Source organism: Polyodon spathula, chromosome 9 (assembly GCF_017654505.1).
Source record: "Polyodon spathula isolate WHYD16114869_AA chromosome 9, ASM1765450v1, whole genome shotgun sequence".
Taxonomy (NCBI): domain Eukaryota; kingdom Metazoa; phylum Chordata; class Actinopteri; order Acipenseriformes; family Polyodontidae; genus Polyodon; species Polyodon spathula.
In genome coordinates this window covers 540,359-563,286 of record NC_054542.1, presented here as the reverse complement: position 1 = coordinate 563,286, position 22,928 = coordinate 540,359, and the positions used below count along the sequence as shown (strand labels likewise).

General features: G+C 37.5%; 2 protein-coding genes across 3 annotated transcripts; one reads left to right on the top strand and one right to left on the bottom strand.

Annotated features, from left to right (window-relative positions):
- Nucleotides 1-183: 183 nt before the first annotated feature.
- LOC121321353 (vacuolar protein-sorting-associated protein 36) lies at nucleotides 184-13,430 on the bottom strand. 2 transcript variants are annotated; one of them, XM_041260253.1, is made up of 14 exons: nucleotides 13,235-13,430; nucleotides 12,749-12,817; nucleotides 12,339-12,409; nucleotides 11,742-11,856; nucleotides 11,280-11,369; nucleotides 10,033-10,119; nucleotides 7,936-7,968; nucleotides 7,763-7,840; nucleotides 6,870-7,004; nucleotides 6,202-6,267; nucleotides 5,029-5,093; nucleotides 2,337-2,421; nucleotides 2,022-2,098; nucleotides 184-1,747 (listed from the first exon to the last, which is right to left on the bottom strand). In XM_041260253.1, the coding sequence occupies exons 1-14, from the start codon at nucleotides 13,328-13,330 to the stop codon at nucleotides 1,666-1,668; spliced, it is 1,149 nt and encodes a 382-aa protein (XP_041116187.1). In that variant the 5' UTR covers nucleotides 13,331-13,430; the 3' UTR covers nucleotides 184-1,665. The 2 variants fall into 2 exon arrangements, with proteins under 2 accessions (XP_041116187.1, XP_041116188.1); XM_041260254.1 differs by lacking the exons at nucleotides 12,339-12,409; nucleotides 12,749-12,817; nucleotides 13,235-13,430 and adding an exon at nucleotides 12,008-12,133.
- Nucleotides 13,431-13,961: 531 nt separating this feature from the next.
- On the top strand, nucleotides 13,962-21,222 carry LOC121321350 (cytoskeleton-associated protein 2-like). Its single transcript, XM_041260248.1, has 8 exons — nucleotides 13,962-14,091; nucleotides 14,694-14,742; nucleotides 15,161-15,218; nucleotides 15,545-16,383; nucleotides 17,197-17,383; nucleotides 18,241-18,301; nucleotides 18,798-19,086; nucleotides 19,935-21,222. Exons 2-8 carry the CDS (start codon nucleotides 14,711-14,713, stop codon nucleotides 20,209-20,211), a joined length of 1,743 nt encoding a protein of 580 aa, XP_041116182.1. The 5' UTR covers nucleotides 13,962-14,091; nucleotides 14,694-14,710; the 3' UTR covers nucleotides 20,212-21,222.
- Nucleotides 21,223-22,928: the final 1,706 nt, after the last annotated feature.

Genomic DNA, 22,928 nt, shown 5'->3' with positions numbered 1-22,928 from the left:
CAACACATTTTCGCATTAATGTACTTTACACTGTAATGTTTATTTTGATAAAAACGTTTTTGTGTGTCTAAAGTATATCCACTTAACCATAAATATTTGTTTAAATCTTGAACATGTGGTTTTACAATGTATACATGAACTCCATTGCATGGTTGCATTTACAAATTAACTAACTACAGGATGTAAAATGTTATTTATTTTTATTTTTTAATATATCTGACGTTTCATTAAAACATTGAGGTAAGGGTTTTACATAAAATGAGTAACAGCTGCCTCCTGAAGCACAGACTTTAGTGCAAATGGCCTGTTCTTCACTGGACAAATTAAAGTTGCATGGCCACAGACCTGATACACTGAGGAAGAGAGGTGCTAGTATGAGTCTGTACCTCAGCAGCAACCTGCAGTTAACCGTCTTTTAGGTCACCTTTAGCAGGATTGTCTAAAATCTGGTAAAAACATCTGCTAGAAACCCTGATTTTGATTCGCAGCTTGTGGACAGATATTATCATGTTACTAAGCTAGGACTTCATAAGGAGCTCCAGAAAAGGCCCAGCTACTGTACATGGTATAGCAACAAATATCCTAGAAGTTTGGGATCCATTGATGAACTGCACAGGAGCATGGCAGTAGTTTATCCTTCCCCTACTATTAGGCTACAGCCACACTTTCTGTAATTACATCTGTTTTGTTATTCTCCTTTAACTTTGTTAGTAAATTAAATATTAACACTGTTACATGTACCCCCTGCCACAGATGCAAAACTAGAGCCATCAGTATTCTAAACTTCATCCACTGTATGTGCATGTACAAATATAGGAGTGACATACAGCTGGACTGAAAGGTAGATGGGAAGACAGGTTCCGGCGTAAATGCAAAGCTTCGATACTCTCATGGTAAAGACTACATAACACAATTTGATATGTGGTTCCCTATTTAGGAATATCAAGGTACATGTAATGAGGAAGGGGTCTGAATGAGCAAAGCAGGTTATGTATGAAAGCGGTAATCTTCTGCAGTATGGGAGAGAGACCTATGAATCAAACCGAACAATGCTACAAAGTAGCTACACTATGTACAGTTCTATAGGCTTTGCTTGTTTTTTGAAAAGCCAATAGAGATCACTATATATAGCACGGGTACCTGTCTGTGTGCTGTGTGTTCAAGCAGCAGCTACCTGCATATTTAACCAGAGAGGATGTCAAAGAAGCAAGGCTGGCACACAGGCTACACTGTATGTGACTGCATCTGAATTCACCCATTACACTTCTGGTGTGTGCAGTATGATTTAAGAGAACTGTCCTAGAAAGAGTTTGTGAATACAAGCTTACCAGTTTAGTTCACAATATCTAGAAAAGGTAAGTTACTTCAGGTGTGTGTGAATCTAGAAGTAATTTGCAGTACCAAATCAACATTCCTCAGCACTAACGTAATTGTTACTATTGACCTTCACATGTTTGAAAGGCATTGACATTTGAGGTGCCTCCAGGTCACAAAGGTGTATTTACTTTGACAGATTGTAGTAAGATGATGCAAAGGTGTTCTTCATCCATGGTATTTGAAGCTTTTTTTTTTTTTTTTTTTTTTTTTTTTTTTAACTGTAGGTAGTCCTGTAGTTTATGTATACAGAAAACAGTATTGAAAATGAAAGAGTCCTTCTGCTCTGAGTCAGAACAAGTTTGGGTAAAACCTCAAGCCCTCCACTGAATCATCTCTGCAAAGGTGACCCATTTTCTCAGCAAGAAGCAGCCTAAAGACAGAAATACAAAAATAAATAAAATGCCCTATTATACATTTCTATTACTAAATAATAAATAACACAATTTAACCGAATGCTTATTACAAGACCAACTAAGCACCCGAGCCCATATTTGTCAACACTTTTCACACCAGGCTGGGAGTACTGTTTAGTAAAACATATCAAAATGTTACAAACCTAGTAATAAACAATATAGCTGGAAATCACATGCTTAAATTAACCCGTTGTAGCTTTTGTGAATATAATAATAATAAATAATAATAACCTTTCTTTTGATAAAAGAACAGAAAGCCCCAGAAGTTTTGCAAACTCTTCTGACGTAAGAGATCCTTTTTCTGACACCTGAAAATACAATGTGGAGATTGAATGAATATCATAGATTTAGCTTCATCTTTCTGTCTTCTCTTACAATCACATGTTCATCATAGGAGTGTTTGAGACTGGAGAAACTGCTGCCTGCCCCACAATCCAGTATCTAAACATGCTGGCTTTTTTCAGGTACAAATGGAGAAAAGAGGTTTAAAGTACAAAATACAATCATACAGTGTTACTACTTAAATATTAATAAAATAAGGCTTACATTGTCTACAGCAGAAGCAATAATTTCTTCTTCGCTGTGTGACTGTAGCTGAATCACCATAACTCCGCTGTCAAAGATACGTAACCTACAGACAGGATGTATGGATTATAAAAAATAGGAATTAAGTGTGCACCATTAATATAATTATACACATTTCCTATATATTATTTATATACTACTTGTTTCGGTATATACAGTGGCTTGCGAAAGTACTGACCCCCCTTGGCATTTTTCCTATTTTATTGCCTTACAACCTGGAATTAAAATGGATTTTTTGGGGGTTTGTATCATTTGATTTACACAACATGCCTACCACTTTGAAGATGCAAAATATTTTTTATTGTGAAACAAACAAGAAATAAGACAAAAAAACAGAAAACTTGAGCGTGCATAAGTATTCACCCCCCAAAGTCAATACTTTGTAGAGCCACCTTTTGCGGCGATTACAGCTGGAAGTCTCTTGGGGTATGTATCTATAAGCTTGGCACATCTAGTCACTGGGATTTTTGCCCATTCTTCAAGGCAAAACTACTCCAGCTCCTTCAAGTTGGATGGGTTCCGCTGGTGTACAGCAATCTTTAAGTCATACCACAGATTCTCAATTGGATTGAGGTCTGGGCTTTGACTAGGCCATTCCAAGACATTTAAATGTTTCCCCTTAAACCACTCGAGTGTTGCTTTAGCAGTATGCTTAGGGTCATTGTCCTGCTGGAAGGTGAACCTCCATCCCAGTCTCAAATCTCTGGAAGACTGAAACACGTTTCCCTCAAGAATTTCCCTGTATTTAGCGCCATCCATCATTCCTTCAATTCTGACCAGTTTCCCAATCTCTGCCAATGAAAAACATCCCCACAGCATGATGCTGCCACCACCATGCTTCACTGTGGGGATGGTGTTCTCGGGGTGATGAGAGGTGTTGGGTTTGCGCCAGACATAGCGTTTTCCTTGATGGCCAAAAAGCTCAATTTTAGTCTCATCTGACCAGAGTACCTTCTTCCATATGTTTGGGGAGTCTCCCACATGCCTTTTGGCAAACACCAAACATGTTTGCTTATTTTTTTTCTTTAAGTAATGGCTTTTTTCTGGCCACTCTTCCGTAAAGCCCAGCTCTGTGGAGTGTACAGCTTAAAGTGGTCCTATGGACAGATACTCCAATTTCCGCTGTGGAGCTTTGCAGCTCCTTCAGGGTTATCTTTGGTCTCTTTCTTGCCTCTCTGATTAATGCCCTCCTTGCCTGGTCCGTGAGTTTTGGCGGGTGGCCCTCTCTTGCCAGGTTTGTTGTGGTGCCATATTCTTTCCATTTTTTAATAATGGCTTTAATGGTGCTCCGTGGGATGTTCAAAGTTTCGGATATTTTTTTATAACCCAACCCTGATCTGTACTTCTCCACAACTTTGTCCCTGACCTGTTTGGAGAGCTCCTTGGTCTTCATGGTGCCGCTTGCTTAGTGGTGTTGCAGACTCTGGGGCCTTTCAGAACAGGTGTATATATACTGAGATCATGTGACAGATCATGTGACACTTAGATTGCACATAGGTGGACTTTGTTTAACTAATTATGAGACTTCTGAAGGTAACTGGTTGCACCAGATCTTATTTAGAGGCTTAATAGCAAAAGGGGTGAATACATATGCACGCACCACTTTTCCGTTATTTATTTTTTAGAATTTTTTTAAACAAGTTATTTTTTTCATTTCACTTCACCAATTTGGACTATTTTGTGCATGTCCATTACATGAAATCCAAATAAAAATCTATTTTAATTCCAGGTTGTAAGGCAACAAAATAGGAAAAATGCCAAGGGGGGGTCAATAGTTGCGCAAGCCATTGTACCTTAGAAAAAAGCCTGTACTTGTATGTGTACAAAAAAATGCCACATTTGGGTCTTCAGTGGCTCTCCTAGTAAAAAAAAAAAAAATTACTCTAATCTATGACGAGCAAGTGGACACATCATGCAAATGTAAGAGGCCAGTGTTAAAACAAAAAAAAGTAACTGTAGTTTAGGGCTACTGTTCTTTAACTGCTAACTAGATAGTGTGGACTGCTAAAACTGTGTAGTGAGACTGACTCGTGCTTGAATTCTACTTCAAATTGATATTTTTATCATTATTGATTTTTTTTTTTTTTTTTTTTTCCCTCTATTTCTACATTGGTTTAAAGCATTTATTTACACTTCAAATATGAAATGGGACAGTTCGGTCCCTGGATATGATCCACTTTTAAACTACATTGCACTACAAGTACAGTACACACACACACACATATATATATAGGTCTTAAAAGAACATTTAAAACACATGCTGTACTTTGAATGTGTTTGTGTCAAGCTCTGAAGCATTCCAAACTGGATATATGGATGTATCTGAGATAGAGCTCAGTTCTGGGATATGCATGTGGCTCTAAAGTTGCAAAATTGATACAAGCAGGTTAAAATAAGGAATTGTGGTCGGTATCCTTGTAGGGTAGAACACAAGCATGCTTTACAAAGTTTTGTGAGGCTGGGTGTCCATTTTCGTTCAAAATGTGTCAATGATCATTTTTTGGCATAAAGCTTGCTCTATGTGAGTGAAACAAAGCAGCATTTTCATCAAAACAGGATGAAGGAAGGGAAGACATCTGGAAATCCCTCCAGCAGTGTAGTGCAGCAATGCCACCCAATTACCTTCAACTATTACAGGAGTACAATTACTCACCTTAACGGCAGTTTAAGTGCTTCAAACATTTTGCAGGCATTTACAAGATCCTCTGGAGAAAGTAACTAAGGACAAAGATGAAAAATGTGGGCAGAGATCAATTACCTCTGGCATCAAGGCATATGAACAAAGACAATTTTAGGAACAGGAAAAGGCTGCTAGGCCCAACAAATTTACTGCCCTTGATTGATTTCCTTATCACAACAACATTCCCCCATCCTCTTCCTCAAGGAACACATCTATCTGTAACTTGAACCCTTTTAAATGAGTTGCTTCAACTGCCAGGACTTTCCTAACAACCAACAGCATCTTAACATAAAGATGTCAGCCCAGAATGGGTACGTATCCTCTTAACTATAACTACACAGCAACATTAGCATGAGCGAACATCTGTGTAATATGGAAAGCTTTCAGTATTGTCAGTGCACATGCACTCACTTTGCTCCTGACAGTGTGCCTCATGTAATTTACTGGTTTTCAATGATCAAAAAATACACAAGCACTTCTACCAGCATATTTACACCCTGTAGGTAAAAACATACAAAACAAATGTACACCCAGCTGGTTTCCACCAAACAGCCAGATAAATATGGTCCTCCCACCAATTTGGAATTATGCCATCAAGTGCTTCTAGCTAAATTCAGATGCTTATTCCTGCACCAAATGGTATCAGAGTCACAACTAAATATTTAAGTCACTCTTGACCTCCTCTAATTCAAAGTAGAAAATTGGTAAGTCCCCCAGCACTCACAATTTTGTGTACCGGCAGAGTGCTTATTTTAGATTTGTATCAATTCCCACCCCACAACCTTATTTCATAGATAAACTGAACTCTTGCAGGTATGACAAACTGAACTCTATGGCTCCATAGAAGTCCCAGGTCCCAAACATAGACGCACTGGACTCTATGGTGTTACTATAGTATTCAAATGTGTGTGTTCCCCATGGTGGTTTCTGCTTACTAACTACTCCTGCAAGAATTGCTTCTGAAAAGACTCCTCAAGGCTGTTTTTTGGGGGAAGTTGGGGAAGCATAGCATTGTACATTTTAAATTAAATACAGAGTAAAAAAATAGTAAATTAATAGACTAAAAAACCATGAGGCCTCATATTATAATACATTTGTGAACCTTGATTCATAATGTGCTTTTTAAAACCCTTTGTGTTTTCTTACCTCCATTCCACGAGCCCGGTTGACAAGACAATACACTTCTGTCAATGCCATCATGCCTCCTTGTTCCTAAAACGTATTTAACTTGATCAGTAGGTTGGATAAAAATATTGGTCTGATCAATAGTATGGCTTGTTCAAAATACTTTTAGCAGTTGTCACAGTTTTAAAAACAATCAATCCATATTATACAAGGTTCTATCCTCTTTAAATGCTCTGGTGGTTCTGCTACAGTTGCCACAATCCACTAGGCTGACCAAATGTGCAAAGAAGCACGTAGACACACACTGTAACTGTAGCTTAAAAGCATGATCCACAGTTGACATTTTCCATGTAACGTTCCACAAGGATTGCCTAGCTGATATCTAAGCAATACAGTCCATCTTAAAACAAGAAGCTACATACTGTAATCTTCATGTTAAAATAAATAAAATCACATCAGTTAATGAATATTTTAGAATTTATTTACAAGTTCATTCTTTTTAGGCCAAATGTGCTTGCTTTTGATAAATAAGAGTTCAGAGTAAATTGTAGTGCTTGTAAAGATGACTGTTGGGTTGTATCATACTATTAGTATATCTTTGTAATATTTTCATTGAGAAATACCCTTTTTCTTTTGCATCTCTGCTTGGAATTATTATGAATGCAGTGTTAAAAGAACGGGGTCCTTGCCTCCAGTGGTGCCAGCATTATCTCGCCAAGCTGTTTGGCTAACTGCATGTGGTAATGTGTTCCAGACCCATGGGTTTCCCTTGTGACTGGATTTGCTATGCCCATACTCAAGAGGTAGGACTTGAATCGGATAGTCTGAGGGAAATAAAACATTTGAAATACAGTGATGCTCATTAGACTGACAGTCATCCTGTGATTTAAATTAACAAATACATTATTTAGCTGTCTGAATGATCTGTTGTTACGAGTTAGCAAATACATTATCAACTTGAATTTTTCACAACTTGGTACAATTTTCCAAGGAGGACAGAGGGGCTCATGTTTAATAGCAGTTCTGAAGAACTTTCTGATATAAATAAGTCAGACATGAGCCCTTTACTTATGGTCCTTCGATTGGATTGACAAGGCAGATAGTAAAATACGACTGACATCTTGTGTGCGCTCAGTCAGGCACAGAAATGCAACTGAAATGATGAATGGATGATAGTTTAAGAGTCCTTACTTTAAGTGGCAAAGCCTGGTTGAACAACTAAAATTAAGCTTCAATGAAGAACCGTAGTTCTTCAATAACATTTGTTATGAGTAAGTATGAGAATTGTCTTCTGTTTACCACTAAAGGTGCTATATATACCACTATATAAGTAACACACAGCTCAAGTTTTGGTATTGTTATGTTACATCATTAAAGTTTAAAAATGAAACCCTAAAGAAATGGACAAATCCATTACAAGATGACAATCTGTATGTTATATAGAGGGTGATTTTTAAGTCTACTTGGTGCTGCTGCTGTGAAAAAAACTACAGTATTTACAGCACTGAAATGCAACAAGTTTTTAGGAATAGCAGCACGGATTGTATAATGTGCTATAGTTTTCATATCTGCCAAGAATTACCTCATCTTCTGTGATGTCACCTTGCTTATCCTTGATTTTGCTAGCTATAGACCGGGATAATTCCACCATTTCCTTTGCCTGAGAAATAAATGGCTCAGTGTTAATAAGCTGAACTCTTGACCTTGATTATACAGAAACAAAATGCATGACCGATAAAATGTATAATTTTTTACCTTTTCCATAAGCTTGCTGAGATCTTCAAATGCCTGAGGGAAAGATAACACATCATATATTAAAATGAAACACTGCATATCTACCAATGAAAATAGAACAAAAAAAAAATGATTACATATTTCTATCTGGCTGTCTGGAGATTAAACTAATATTATACAATATGTCTGATATTGTTTGAACACACCTTGAATGCGTATAATAGCATGCAAAGGCACAGTTATGCAGCTGAAAACTGACACAACAAACTGTGTCAGGGAACAATTGTAAGGGGCAATAACAAAGGTTTTACATATTTTTCATACACCTCACAAATATCATTCCCTAACTAGAGTTAATGTTTGATTTTGCAGACATTCTTGCTTTGACTCCTGTGAATACCACTATTCTGCCACAACATTATAAGTTCACTTCACTTCAGAGAGAGCTCCATGTAGCAAGAGGTCCTTACACCTGCAACATGTTAAACGGTCACAGTAAAAATGAAGTCTTGAAAAGAAAATTATTTATAGCAAAATGAAAAGGGGCATGTGAAGCAGCTGATGCCTTTAGGTCTGTTCAACTTTGAATGTTTGGGTTATTACACATTTAAAGAAGCACAGCACATTATTAAGGAACCGTCATCTAGGTGTAGAAATATAATAGTGCATTAAAAACCCAGGAAAGATTGACAGAACAGCAGAACCTAAAGATATTATCATCAGGCAAGGCAGCTATACTCCTCTCTGTAGCACTCATGTATGTTTCCACATAACCTGTAAGGTTATGGAAAGTTCCAGATATATTGATATGAAATGAGCCTCTTAGCGTGTTTCTATTATTTCAACTCCATCCCTTCATGCAGGGTGACCCTGGGAACAAAAGGCGAACGCACACACCTAACAGGAACTTCCTCAGATAAACAAAAGCTGAAACACTGGATTCTTATCAGCAACAAACAGCCAACGCAGGAAGCCTTTGTTAAACTGGAGGGGCACCATAAAAGGGTATCTTTGGTTTATTAAATCAAAAATGAATGGGAAAAATGATAAACTCTAATCTCTCGTACCAAGCTGTCATATAAATAGACCATATTTTGACACAATTGGTAGTTTCCATTTTCCTAAAGTGTAATTAAACAAAGGACCACGTCTCTTTGAAAAGTCATTCTTTCCATTTGGTAGGACTATGTATATATGCAAAACAATTGTACCATTTTAATTTAACAGCTTCCCTTTAAATGTCTTTCAATTAGTTTCACATATCAATAACGAGTATTACTGTAATCTGTCCATTAAGTAGAATTGAACTGAAATCATTAACGAAGAGTGTTTTTTTTGTTGTTTTTTTTCTGTTCATGCCAGTTTTGTATCAGATATTCATTGAAAACTTAATTACATTTTGATGGAGAAGTTCACAACATATAGGCTAGGACTGGCCAGCCAAATCAGGTATTAGTAATGTGAAAAATTCACAGAATTATAACACTCAATACCTCCTGCTAAGGGACGTTAACATTTAGTTTTATGACAAAAAGTACACAGTTGTGAGCAGATTGTAACAATGTGAGCAGATTGGCACCTCTAGAACATCCCTGTGAACAACAATATACAATATGCAGACTGATAGTTAATATTACTTCATATAAACGTTTTTACTAGCGTTTGAAGAAAATCTATTCAACAATTTTGTAGCACTTCTTCATAGAGTCAAGGATAATAACTGACTGCAGTTTCCTTTCAGTAGTTTTGGAGATATTGTTGTCAGGCTCCAAAGATGTTATACCTTCAATATCTATGAAACAAACACTCCCAGAGTTATAGCAATTCACTGTGCATCTATATAAGCATGCCCTCCTGGGGCACTTACCGTCTTTAATTACTATTGGTTATCAAAGTATATGTATTTTGGTTTTACAAAAATAAGAAGGTAAATAAAGTAACAGCTTCAGAGAATGATGTTAGTTTTTGTTCTAGTTTTCTAAAATGAACAGATGTATTTTACATTTTAAAAATGTTCTCATTTGTGTCTGTTGGGTGGGAATTGCTCCAGGATGGAGGAGGAAGCTTGCTGCAGCAGCCCAGGCAGAGGGCTGGCCTCAAGGGCATAGAGCCTCGTACCTCTGAAATGTTTTTGTCCATCTCTTTTCGCTTTTCCTCCAGTTTCCTCTCGATACCCACAATTCCAACTGCCCGCGTTCGTCCTGCCTGCAGCCAAGTCACGAATGAGGAAGGAAGTATGAACAATTTCACATCTTTTTACGGGTCATGCATTATAAGAGACAAAAAAACATGGCTCCTTTTCTGTTTGTAACGGATGCTGAGAATGTTGCCTTGTTCTGTATTGAATGCTATTAAAAAAAAGATAAACCCAATATTATTCTACATTTTATATTGTAAATACTGTTTAGAACTAACAAGCTTTTTATGTCAGGAACCTGTTATCTATGTTTTAATATATATATTATATATATATATATATATATATATATATATATATAATGTAAATTATGTAAATTCAATCATGAAATTTGCTTCAGAAAAGTGTTCCGGAAGACCTTTCAATCATTCTATCTGATAGTACAGTATCAATAGTGTTGAACAGTGCCACACACTGGTCACACTAAAACACTGTATCCTCCTTCTCAGCAGCTGAGTTTACATGCAATGTACAAACGTTACACGTTCAGTTAGCAATAATTTAATCTATTTATTCACAACTTTTAAAACTATAGTGCAGCTGGCAAACATTTGACAACTTTTTTTCCAAATTGTATTTTCATCATCATTTGTTTTCTTTAAAGGGTAGGATAGACCTGATTATAGATCTAGTTCATGCAACCTTAATTATCTGGTAACTGGAGCAAAAATATGACTGTCATACTGATTGCTTTTGCTTTTGTAAAGGAATGCCTTATATTAAAAAAAAAAAAAAAAAAAAAAAAAAAAAAAAAAAAAACACATTAGCACACTGCAAATTCAGTCTCTCCATATATGTTCTCCATCAATAATGATATCTTTCATCAGCACTATCAACATGCTAATAAAAAAAAAAAGATTTTTGAAAGCCTTGGTTATGACTTATTCAAGTTTTAGTTTAATAACCACGAAATGGAAACATTCAAAGTGGTCTCCATTGGCAGACTATGATATTTCCAGTATGGCGACTTAGCATGGGCAAGTCTGTGGAGACTTTCAATACACAGACTGTACTTCCGAACAAGCTTGTGCTCTTGAGGACATTTCATTAAAAGAGAGTTTGTCTTAAAAGACAGACATTTAATGATGAGCTAATCTATTCATTTAGATGCTTTTACTGTAAATTTATGCTTGATTTTCTTTGATCAATTCTTATAAAGCTTTCTTACCTGTGAAGTGGTGCTTGAATTAATAGGCGGAGACACTGGCATACGCTCCCATCTCTTCTGAGTCATCTCTTCTGATAATCGCCTAGAAAACTAATTGCAAACAGCCAAATGGAGCTTACATCAGCACAAACAAGATACAATCCCTATATCTGAAAGGACTAACAAATCATTAAAACAGCAGGTCAAAAGTTTTGAAATTCACCACGCGATTAATACTGTTATATTTATTATAAATATATCCTCACATTTAGCATGGCTATCTAATCAAATAAAACATCACTGATTTAGAAATGCAATCACACTGCCCAGCCTTATTCACTTCAGATTTACAGTCCAGTTTTACAGTTCAGCCATTATAGTTGTGTTTTACATCTGCAACAGGATACTCTCTTGGCCTTGGAACTCTTCTGGCACATATTCATTTTCAAAGAGATACTATGTTTAGCTTTATGTTTTTTTTACCTCAATCTGTCCATGTTCTTTGAAAGACAGTTTTATGTAAGAGTATTTGCTGGTTTGGTATGGTCCAGGTTCTTTGTTGGAAGGCGCTGGGTGAAGATGAACCACTATCTTAGCACTGAGTAGAAAAAAAAAAAAAAGTGACAGAGATATCATAATTTGAGATTTTTATGAAGCCAACTTTCAAACCGTACAAAGGACAAAACCTACAATTCTTTGCCTGTTTTAGGTTGATTCAATTTAAGGAAATATGAAACTGTAAAAAGTACCAATATATGATGGCAATGGAGACTTCTGTATTGCCAAGTGAGAATGCCTCAAACTTCATGTCATGAGGAAGCAGTACAGGACGAAACTGCGTCAGTGAGGAAAGCTGAGGAGTTCACCCATCAATGCAAGTTCATCCCAACCTTGCTCAACTGCATTGACATTGAAGGGTTATGATGGCCAAGGTAGAATACTGAAGTCTACATAATTTCAACAATCAGCAACAATGTTTAAGTACACACAAAAGATTATTCACACAAAAAAAGGAGCTAGAGGAGACTAACAAGCTGAGACTAACAAGCTGAGGCTAACCGCTTGTTTGTGATTGCTTACCTCTTCCCTATCCCTCCTGCCTGCTCCTCAAATAATACAATCTGTGACAGTGGCATGGCTATACAACAGTCCTGAAACAAACAGAAAGAGCACACATTGATTTTGATCAGTAATGAAAAATCATGGATTTCAGCAATAAAGCAAATAGTCCAAGTACTACTGCAAACAATCTACCGGTACATTTCTTGCTTTACAAAAAATACAAACACAACAAACAGTTTTACTACAAGTTTTAATTTAATATGCAAGTCTGGCACACAATACTGGCAGAGATCTCTAATGTTTATCTTTTGTACAAAAAAAAACACATGTATGAGGCCACAAATACGAAAGTATAGGATGTTTATGACCACCTCTACCAAGACCTGTTAACCAGTTAAGCTAAAGCAATCAATTTCATATCAACTTACATGATTTTTGTGGTCCCTCCAGAGCAATCTGTGTGTGCTTAGAAGCAGAGTCCCCAGATCCATTTTCCCCTAATCAACAAACAAAAAACACATACAAGCCCTTCACGTGATCTATCTGTAGTTGCGGTACATATTGTACTGTAATCACAACGAGCTTTAATTAACATTAAACCAGTAAAACAAACACCGAAACAGGCATACTTACGGAGGCTGAGAATACATCTGCACGACAGTGCAGTCAGCGGCGTATGATTCATTACTCACTGGGGAAAATTTCTCACTATAATTGATCATTTAGTTGACATGTACTAACAACCAACAAGCGACACAAATGCATGTATAATACTTGCCACAAAAATGAATGCATTTGAATTTATCTAAAACGTTTTTACGAACTTTCTTTCATAGGCCTGAATCCTGGGATTCGCCTTGAATGGCATGCCCTAGTATCTTTCTTCCAAACAAGTTGTGTTTAGTTCATTTTACCTTCTCCTCTCCATCATAGAGTATGACGCCTCTCTGCTGGATCACCAGAGTTTCGTTAATTTCCAGCAAACCACTGGACCACACGAACCGATCCATTTCTCAGTCTTATGTTACTGATTTTACATCAGCAAACCAGCCCTACACTTCCTCGTTTGTTGACATACCAATGACACAGCCAGACAAAAATGAACCCAGTGCTTGGAGCGCCCCCTTGTGTCTCTCATAATATTATTAAACAGGAACGCAAAAACAGTACAGTACTGCAATTACTTACTGTATTTAACCGTCATTCATTGTACTGTCCCAAAGTTTCAGGAAAAACAAAAATAGAGCAGTTATAAATGGAAAGGGACTCCCCTTGTCTAAAAAAGAAAGGCTATTAAAATCACTTTTGCTGCATTATTTGCTTGTGAAAGCGTTTAATTCTATGCAATGTCGTATTTTGCTTTCAGTAATATCCTGATATGCATTATGCCATAATATAACGGATTTAACTTATTTTAAGCGTTTGAATAACTGTATTTAATGTTGCTGTTGATAGCAGAAACGAATGGGATTTGAAGTACAGTGTTTTTATTATGGTTTAAAATTCAAACTGTAATTTTGGTCAGTCCTCTTTTTATTGGGACACGCCTGAAAAACCTCCAAGCTTTTTCATTGGTCAGTTTGATTTGTTTGGAAACGGGCATAGCCAATCAACGGCTAAGCAGTGTGATCGGAGCGAAAATCAAACGCAGAACGTTGTTGGTTCAGGGTGGAGAAATAAAGCTGTGTGTAACTTGGGAATTAGCAGTATCGGAATTAATATTTCAGCATTGCACCTGCTAACCAGCTAAAAACGGAGACGACAGTCAAAGGTATGGTTAATTTAGATGACTGTTTGAAATTATTACTAGTAAACTCAACTATTGAATCGTGTATTTCTGTGGCGGCGGATTGGGTTTACAGAGAAACCTGAGAGGGGTCGTGTTTTACAGTTTAAAATAAAGTGCACTGCCACAAAATATGCTTGTGATTGATGTGAATATACAGTATTGGTAAATTGATCTACGGTAAGTAACATTTTTTTGCTTGTTTTTTTTTAAATAAGTATGAATAGTGTTTAATGGTTATATGGTGTCCTGCCGAAATTCGAATACAGTTACGAGTTAACACGTGATGAACATACAAGACGTTGTTCCATTCCTGTCATGATGTAATAGCCACATGAATAAACACATTTCGAGGCTTTATTATAGCACATGGATCAATGACAATTTTAATGGAACAGTAGAAAAGACACTGCGGCGTTTTGATCACGTAATTCTTGACCAAACTGAAACTGTATAACACACCTGTTCATATGTTCAGTTGGTGTTCACTTTAGCAATTTACCGCAGGATACTCTCTATTATTTAGCATTATGTTAAGTTTTTGTGCATTGGTCTACAAATAACACGTGAACCTTAATTTTTTTCAGATAAAAATCTTCAAAAGATGGAGTCACAATTAAAGAACACAAACCCAAGGTGAGTGTTATAACTATTTTAGGTATCATATTTTAACGATTTAATTTTCCATTTTTTTGTTGTTTAATATATATATATATATATATATATTATATATATATATATATATATATATATATATATATATATATATATATAGATATATATATATATATATAGATATACATACATATATGTTTGTGGTTTGTGTGTGTGTGTGTGTATGTATATATATATATATATATATATATATATATATATATATATATATATATATATATATATATATATATATATATATATATATATATATAATTCCTTCGGTTTCAAAATCTTGTAATGATTATGGCTTTACAAAGCAATGCGTAAGCGTAGCATGGATCTCTTCTCAATGTTCAAATTCAGATGAAGATACTGTATTTTTTTTTCCTGTTTATAGGATGAAGGAGCACATCCAGCGAGACCACACCGCTAATAGACTACCTAATACTAAAGCGGTATGTTTCTTTGAATCCCTTTAACGCATTTTTGTTCTGTCATTTTGTATGTTAGCGTATAGATTTAAAATGAATCTGGTGTTTTAAATAAGGGTCTTCATTCACAAACATTGGATGCTGATGGTGAAGACAGCTGGTCTTTTGCAGTTGCATTCACTTACCTCCCCAGCACTGGCCTTAGCTCAGTCATAGACATAATAATAATCTATGCATTATACAGAACCTTCCCACCACATAGGCTAAGGTTTGTACTGTGTGTGTGTGTGTGTGTGTGTGTGTGTGTGTGTAACCATTCATTATAAAAGGTATGTTTTCATTACTGTTAGGTCAATAAAGAAAATACCAGACCAGAAAAGCAATGGAACAGACCTACCGTTAAGGAACCCCCAAAACAAAAAGCGGTAAAATTGGAGCCCATGCAGTCTTCCAACCATGCAGTTAACAAAGAAGCGCCTGTGAAGAAGGAAGGTGGAGATTCACATAGGCAGGTGGATGAAGGAAATCAAGTGGGAAACACAGCGTTCAAAAATCCTGCTGAAATGAGGAGACGTACAACCCTGAGCTACTCTTTCCTGTCTCATAGAAACAATCAGCAGAAGCAGCTCATTGAGGGGAAGAGTGCCAACCCAAAGCCCGCTGTGCCCTGTGCCTCCAAACCAGTCTTGGGTGCCTACAGAGGCAAGGTTGTCCAATCAAAAGTCAGCTCTTTTAGGAAGCCAGCAACTACTGGTGAAGAGAAGACTCAACCTGAAGTGAAGGCTGTTGCCTCTAAACCAATTGCACAGAAAACGAATGCAGCGAGCAATGGGAAAGCTTCAGTGCAGAAGCCAGGGATTGATGCCCCAACAACCTCTGCCCAGGCAGCCAAGTCGACTGCTACAAACGTGCAAAAAGGGCAAATCGCAAAACTGCCCTTAGGAGGAAATGTTTTCCAACAGAAGGAGCCTAAAGCAACCAACATTTTGGCTGTTAGCAGGCCGGTTAGCAGTAGCACCGCAGGTCCCGCGCCACAGCCAAGGTTGCCAGTGACGATGAAGAAAAATGACTCTCTGCCAAAAGAGAACCCCAAGACCTCTGAGGCCTCAAGTCAAAATAGAGGAAAGCCATCGAACACTGTCCTAAGCAGTAAATACAAGATCAAAAAAGAAACCGCAGAAGAGCGCAGGTAAGCATTGATAGTTGATTTGAGAAAACGTCAGTGGTACTTTAAATGTATTTAAAGTAATTGCAGCTAACAAAATAGTTCCATGTAGTGTCTCTGATAACAATCTATAGGTCTCAAATGTGCAATTTTGAAAAACACACTTTAGCAAACGTGTGCATTTTAAAACATGATATTTGATTATACTGTAAGTTAAAGAAAACTTTACAAGCCATGCTTTTAGTCTGCCTTGTACTTACTGGGTCATTTCATCTGGAGAGTGACACTATCCCCACCCCGGCTTCTTTCCTGTTTCCTGTAAATAACCAATCGTCTGCTTCCTCGATTGACTGAAATGCTTTGACCCAGAAGACGCTGATGAAATGACCGAGTGCAAGTGCAAACAGATAACACAAGAATAAGGGATGGAAAATCTTGTTTTAAAATTAAAATACAAGTGTGCTGTAACATGTTTATTTTAAAACTGCTCGTTTGAGACTAATCTAGCTGAAAGTGTGAAATGGCTGAGATTTCTGGAATTGTTTTGTTAGTTACTATTGCTCTAAAAATGCATGTTTTTTTTTTTTTATTACTACTGTCTTGATTGGATTCATGAAAATCAAATTTTATTTAACTCGTTCAAATCCATGTCAACAGGAGTTTGTAATTGAAAACAATTTGTATATTAAAGTGTTTTACTATTGTGCTACTGCTTGAATTCGCACAGCTTGATTTTATTTATGTATTTAATGGCAGGTTTTTCTTTTTTGTGAATAAATATATTACGAGTGAGCGTGAAAACTACTGCTAACCTTCTTGAGTAACCGTTGTTTCTAGATTAAGGCTGGCTGAGTGGTTGGCTACAAAAGGCAAAACTCTGAAGAGACCATCCATGGTACTGCAGGCGGGTGCCACCCTGAAGCAGGCTCCCAAAAAAGAACCAATAACTTCATTAAATACAACTATGGAGATGGACGATAACGATGAACAGGATCTGCCTGTTTTAGCTGAGGAAACTAATGAGGTAAGAACTCCCAGGTGTATATATTAAAAATGAAAGGGCAGAGTACTGCGCTGTACATTTAACTAAGCTGGCACACACATAGTGCAGAAACTGCAATTCAATTTCAAAGTCATACAGCTTGAATAACTTCAAATAATTAAAATTTGTCACAGACGGCCAGAGTGGGTGATGTCAGACCAGAGTCAGGAAATAAGCAACAGAGAGAATTAGAGTTTGGTGGAGCTGAGCGAATGCTTTCGCTCAGCATTTAATAAATAAACAGAGCAGAAAATAAAAAGGTTGTAACAAACACAAATACAAGGACACTGCACATTTGCCAAAACAAAAAAGAGATAAACAAAACGGACTAACACTACACAAGACACGGTGAGCAGATATTTTAAATACGATTACAATTACCTCCGTCTCCAATCCCGTTCTCCACTCACCGAACAACCTCGAGTGAGTGAAAACATGCTGCTTTTATGCAGCTGTACCGAGACTCGATTGCTAGTCAATCATTCAATTGGAGTCATGGTACAACTGCACGTGAATTAATAAAGTGCAATTCCCCGTGCTCACATTTTACTTGCACGTGAAGTGCTGTGCAATCCTCGTGCCTAAATACAAATACACATTTTAAACACTCGTGTTACACAGAACCGTTTATATCCCGTGTACCAGTGACTTTACACCAACATTTAACACACCACACGCAACATATAACAGAAAATACACACAGGGGCGGGCACTTTGTCACAATTACATCCATTACCCCCTTAGTGTGCAATTTGGAACTTGCTAGATACAGTTTGATATACAGCTTTGTGAGTTGGACGAAGACTAATTCTGTCACCATTTGTTTCCCGTTTTTTCAGCCACTTGACGAGTTATGTTGTGCACTAGCAGATATGTTGACTACTTCAAAATCCAATACTGGTGAGTGAAAACCAAGCCTTCTACTTTTAGACTGTATTTGACTGCTGCTAGTGCCCACAGGTTTGAGCAGATACATGGTCCCAATGGTTATATACACCCATCCAAAACGGTTGATTTTTATCAACTTGTTCCCAGCCGAGATAAACACTTGAGTATTATTTGGAATTCTTGGAATGTGCTGAGCAAGAACAGGGGCGTTTCCCAAAGGTATTAAAAAGGAGGTGTGAAAGAAAACAAGGGAGAGAAGGAAAGTTGGATAGATTTTACTGGTAGTTTTAATGGGAATAGGACCCCCACATAGTTTTCTATGAGTACCACAAAAGGGGATCATGAGGCTCAGGTGGGGTCCATTTGCCTACAGCATAGGGAGTAATGTGTTGTGGTTGATTGGCCTCTCATGAGTCAAGGTGAAAAATCATGGAAAAAAAGAAAACCAGGCTGAAGGATGCTGTACTAATGAGATACAAGAAGTCATAATAGTATGACCTCTTCACAGATGGACAGAGAGGAGGCAGTGAGAGCGAGGAGAGCACTGGGATGGATCAGAAAGACTCTGTGAAAGCTGAAGAGAAAGACCTGAAACTGGAGCCTCACTCCCAGAGTCCAGCCCAGGCAGAGAAGCACACCTTGAAAGTGGAGAAGCAGTGCAAAGAAGAGAATGAATCTGATGAGGATGAAGAGATAGATGAGAAAACACACGACCTGGCAATGAAAACTCCTGGAAAAGATACTGCGACTGCTTCTGTGGTTAAATACAACGTAAAGACAACACCCTACTTGCAAAGGTAAGTTGTTTTTATCGAATGTTGTGCAATATCCATTACAAAATGTGCCAGGAACCCAGAATAATTACACCTGTACTGTACTCCAATATGCCATCCTCTTATAAGACAGCCTAAAATAGGGTACCATTTTTTAAACACCAACTCGCTCATAAATGCATCTTTTTCTCTATTGTTTTTGTTTCTTACATTCTAATTTCTCTCCTTTTCATACTGTGGCCTGTTTTTTGTTAGGCCATTTTGGACAGCAATAACTTTTAATACTGATTATTGCACAGGAGAACTGTTCAGGGAAAGCATTCACTGGACTGCAGGAAACAGGATTCTGTTTTTAGTTTGAAAACACATTGCCACCAGGGGGTGCTGTTTATCCTATTACTTGCTCAGTGCGATCTCCATCCCTGCCTACAGTACACTGGATTGCATATGAGACAACAAACAGCAGAGCGAACGATTTCATGTTTGAAGGCCATGATGTTGTGTTGCCGAGTCCTTCCTATTCATTGTGGCTACCCCTGGTAACAATGTCTGCCACTGAACAACCACTCCTCCCCCTCCCTTTCGTCAGTTAAAGGATAACACTTCCAAAACACCTTTTTACTGCAAAACAAATGGTTCCTAAGTGACCAAGAGACCACCAAAACCACATTGTACACGACTTATCCTTGATTAACCCTAAAATAAAATGGTTATTGAAATTCAGCGTCTTCCCTAGTTTCATAAAATCCATCTCTGGCTTATCCTTCTGCGGTATAGTTTGATCAAATCAAACCCTTTTTGTTTTGTTTTTTGTGGCATGGGATTTGAAACAGTCGCAGTATTACCTTAATAACTTCTTGTTTTTCCCTCAGTGTAAAGAAGAGGATTCAGGGTGAAGGAAGTAAAAGTGCTATAAAGGATCTGAAGTTCTTAACCCCTGTGCGACGCTCCCGGAGAATCAACCGCATGTCCTATCGGCTTCCAGAGATGCTGATGGACCACGATCCCTGTGTTTCATCTTTGGCGGAGCTGGCTGGCTTGGATGGTGAAGCTAATGCCTACATCTACAGGCAGAACCCTGCGCTACAAGAGGTCGCAAGGTTGTGTGCTGCAACAGACGAAATGAGTCCCAGATTGTCTCTTGTGTAATCAACACAATGGTCCCTTTTTTATGTTGGTATTTATGTACAATTTAACTGGCTTGCGGAAGTAACAAGAACTTTAATGCACCACACTAACAGATCAACTAATATAAATGAAAAAACCCACGCTTGAAGGTTTTTCTCATTAGAGATATGTCTTTGCACAGTAATTATTCTTTTATACACAATCTATGCTGTTCATTCTATAGTCTGAAACCTGATGGTTGTAATTTGCATAAAAAATGTAAAATACTGCAAGAACTAGCATTGTAAGGACAGAAAAATGCATGAGAAGGAGAGAAATTAGAATGTAAGAAACAAAAACTCTGATGTAACACTATACTGTAATGGGCAAAGGGTTAGCAGACCAATGATTTACTCTTAATGGTGGTTATATTGCAAATATTACAACTGGGTATTTACCGCTAGTGTTACAGAAAGCTAGCAAGATGTCTTGTGCCATCCTGGTTTTGAACCCAATCTATGCATCAAAAGACCGCCCTTTGGTTTTGGTGGCTGAATTTTTGTGAAGGGGTTGGGCCACTAAGGAACCATTTGTTTTGCAGTAAAAAGGGGTTTTGGGAGTGTTATCCTTTAACTGATGAAAGGGAGGGGGAGAAGTGGTTGTTCAGTTAATGTTGTCTGCTTTCATTTATGTGTTCACCATGTTCTGTTTTCTTTTTTTTTTACGTGTTTTAATGTTAGGTACTAAATTGGTAATATGTATTTTAAGCAAACTAAAGATTGTTGTCGAAATGTGAATTGTACGGCTTCTGTTGCAGTCTGGTCTGTCTTCCTGAAAGATATATTCACAGAAACAGTTCATGACAATTATATTCTTGTTTGTCTTGTCTGGTTAAGTTTGCAGTGTGCATCTTTGTACAGCAAAGCTGTTGTTTCACATGAAACAGGTCTGCATGGACCAATTTACAAATCCTAAAAATATGGGTGAGTCTGCTCTTCTCTGTGTAGTATTGAAAATGCTCTTCTATACTAAATAAAAGGTAATTGAACAATGTATTCCTGTTTCTGTGATGTGCTTTTAAAAACAAATATCCTTTAAAAACATCTACAAAATAATTTGTAGGGATTATGAAAATTTCAGGTGGGAGAAACTATATACATGGAGAAAAGACATCAGAAAACATTACTTGATGGCAATATGTAAACAATGCAACATAAACTGGTGCTACTTTCTGTAACTGTCCTATTGTTGACCCTGCTAGGATCAGGCAGTAATACATGCCTGACATCAATCATATATACTGGAAATGAGTTTTGATGAGAGACTACGTACACATACATGTTATACATATTTCTGTATTCCTTAGTTTGGAGCAGTGTCTACGATACGTTTTGGTAAGACATACCTTTTTCAAAGGGACAAGTTTGATAACAAACAGCTGAGGTATTTGTAGGATCATGATGGCATAGCAACTATTTTTGTGTATTCCAATTTAAATATTCTTATGAGATCATGAAGGTGCATCCTATAGTATATAGGAAACATAATGGGTCTTGGTGATAATCAGACTTTCCTTCACAAACCAATAAAATCAAATCGATCACTGAGACCTATCGAGCATTCTACAGTATATAGTAGGCTACTGTTATTTATAGATTTTGTTTTAACAGAGCCGTTAGTTATACAGTGGCTCTCAAGTATTCACCCCCCCTTGCACTTTTCCACATTTTATTGTGTTACAACATGGAATCAAAATGGATTTAATTAGGAGTTTTTGCCACTGATCAACACAAAAAAGTCCATAATGTCAAAGTGAAAAATAAAATCTACAAATTGTTCTAAATTAATTACAAATACAAAACAGAAAATAATTGATTGCATAAGTATTCACCCCCTTGAGTCAATATTTGGTAGAGGCACCTTTGGCAACAATTACAGTCATGAGTCTATTTGGATAAGTTTCTACCAGCTTTGCACATCTGAACACTGCAATTTTTCCCCATTCTTCTTTGCAAAATTGCTCAAGCTCTGTCAAGTTGGATGGGGACCTTTGGTGAACAACTTTCAACTTGTTCCACATATTCTCACTGGGCCACTCCAGCACATTGACTTTTTTGTTTTTAAGCCACTCGTGTCTGGCTTTGGCTGTATGTTTGGGGTCATTGTTCTGCTGGAAGATGAATCTTCTCCCAAGTCCCAGGTCTCTTGTAGACTTCAGCAGGTTTTCCTCCAGGATTTCTCTGTACTTTGCTGCATCCATTTTGCCATCTATCTTCACAAGCTTTCCAGGCCCTGACACAGAGAAGCATCCCCATAGCATGATGCTGCCACCACCATGCTTCATGGTAGGGATGGTGTTCTCAGGATGGTGTGCAGTGTTAGACTTGTGCCAAACATCACAATCAAAAAGCTCTATTTTGGTCTCATCAGACCATAGAATCTTCTTCCACTTGGTCTCAGAGTCTCCCACATGCCTTCTGGCAAACTCTAGCCGAGATTTGATGTGAGTTTTTTCAACAATGGCTTTCTTTTTGCCACTCTCCCATAAAGGCCAGTTTTGTGAAGCACCCGGGCTATTGTTGCTGTATGCATAGTGTATCCCAGCTCAGCCGTGGAAGACTGTAACTCCTTTAGAGTTGCCATAGGCCTCTTGGTGGCCTCCCTGACTAGTGCCCTTCTCGCCCGGATACTCAATTTTTGAGGATGGCCTGTTCTACACAGATTCACAGTTGTGCCATACTCTCCATTTCTTAATAATG

Coding starts and splice junctions, on each gene's coding strand:
- LOC121321353 (XM_041260253.1), bottom strand. CDS start 13,330: ATGGATCGGTTCGTGTGGTCCAGTGGTTTGCTGGAAATTAACGAAACT. Junction 10,120..11,279: donor ATTCAAGCACCACTTCACAG/GTAAGAAAGCTT, acceptor ACTTGGCTGCAG/GCAGGACGAACGCGGGCAGT. Junction 7,005..7,762: donor GTGACATCACAGAAGATGAG/GTAATTCTTGGC, acceptor TATTTCCCTCAG/ACTATCCGATTCAAGTCCTA.
- LOC121321350 (XM_041260248.1), top strand. CDS start 14,711: ATGGAGTCACAATTAAAGAACACAAACCCAAG. Junction 14,743..15,160: donor TTAAAGAACACAAACCCAAG/GTGAGTGTTATA, acceptor TCCTGTTTATAG/GATGAAGGAGCACATCCAGC. Junction 17,384..18,240: donor TAGCTGAGGAAACTAATGAG/GTAAGAACTCCC, acceptor CCGTTTTTTCAG/CCACTTGACGAGTTATGTTG.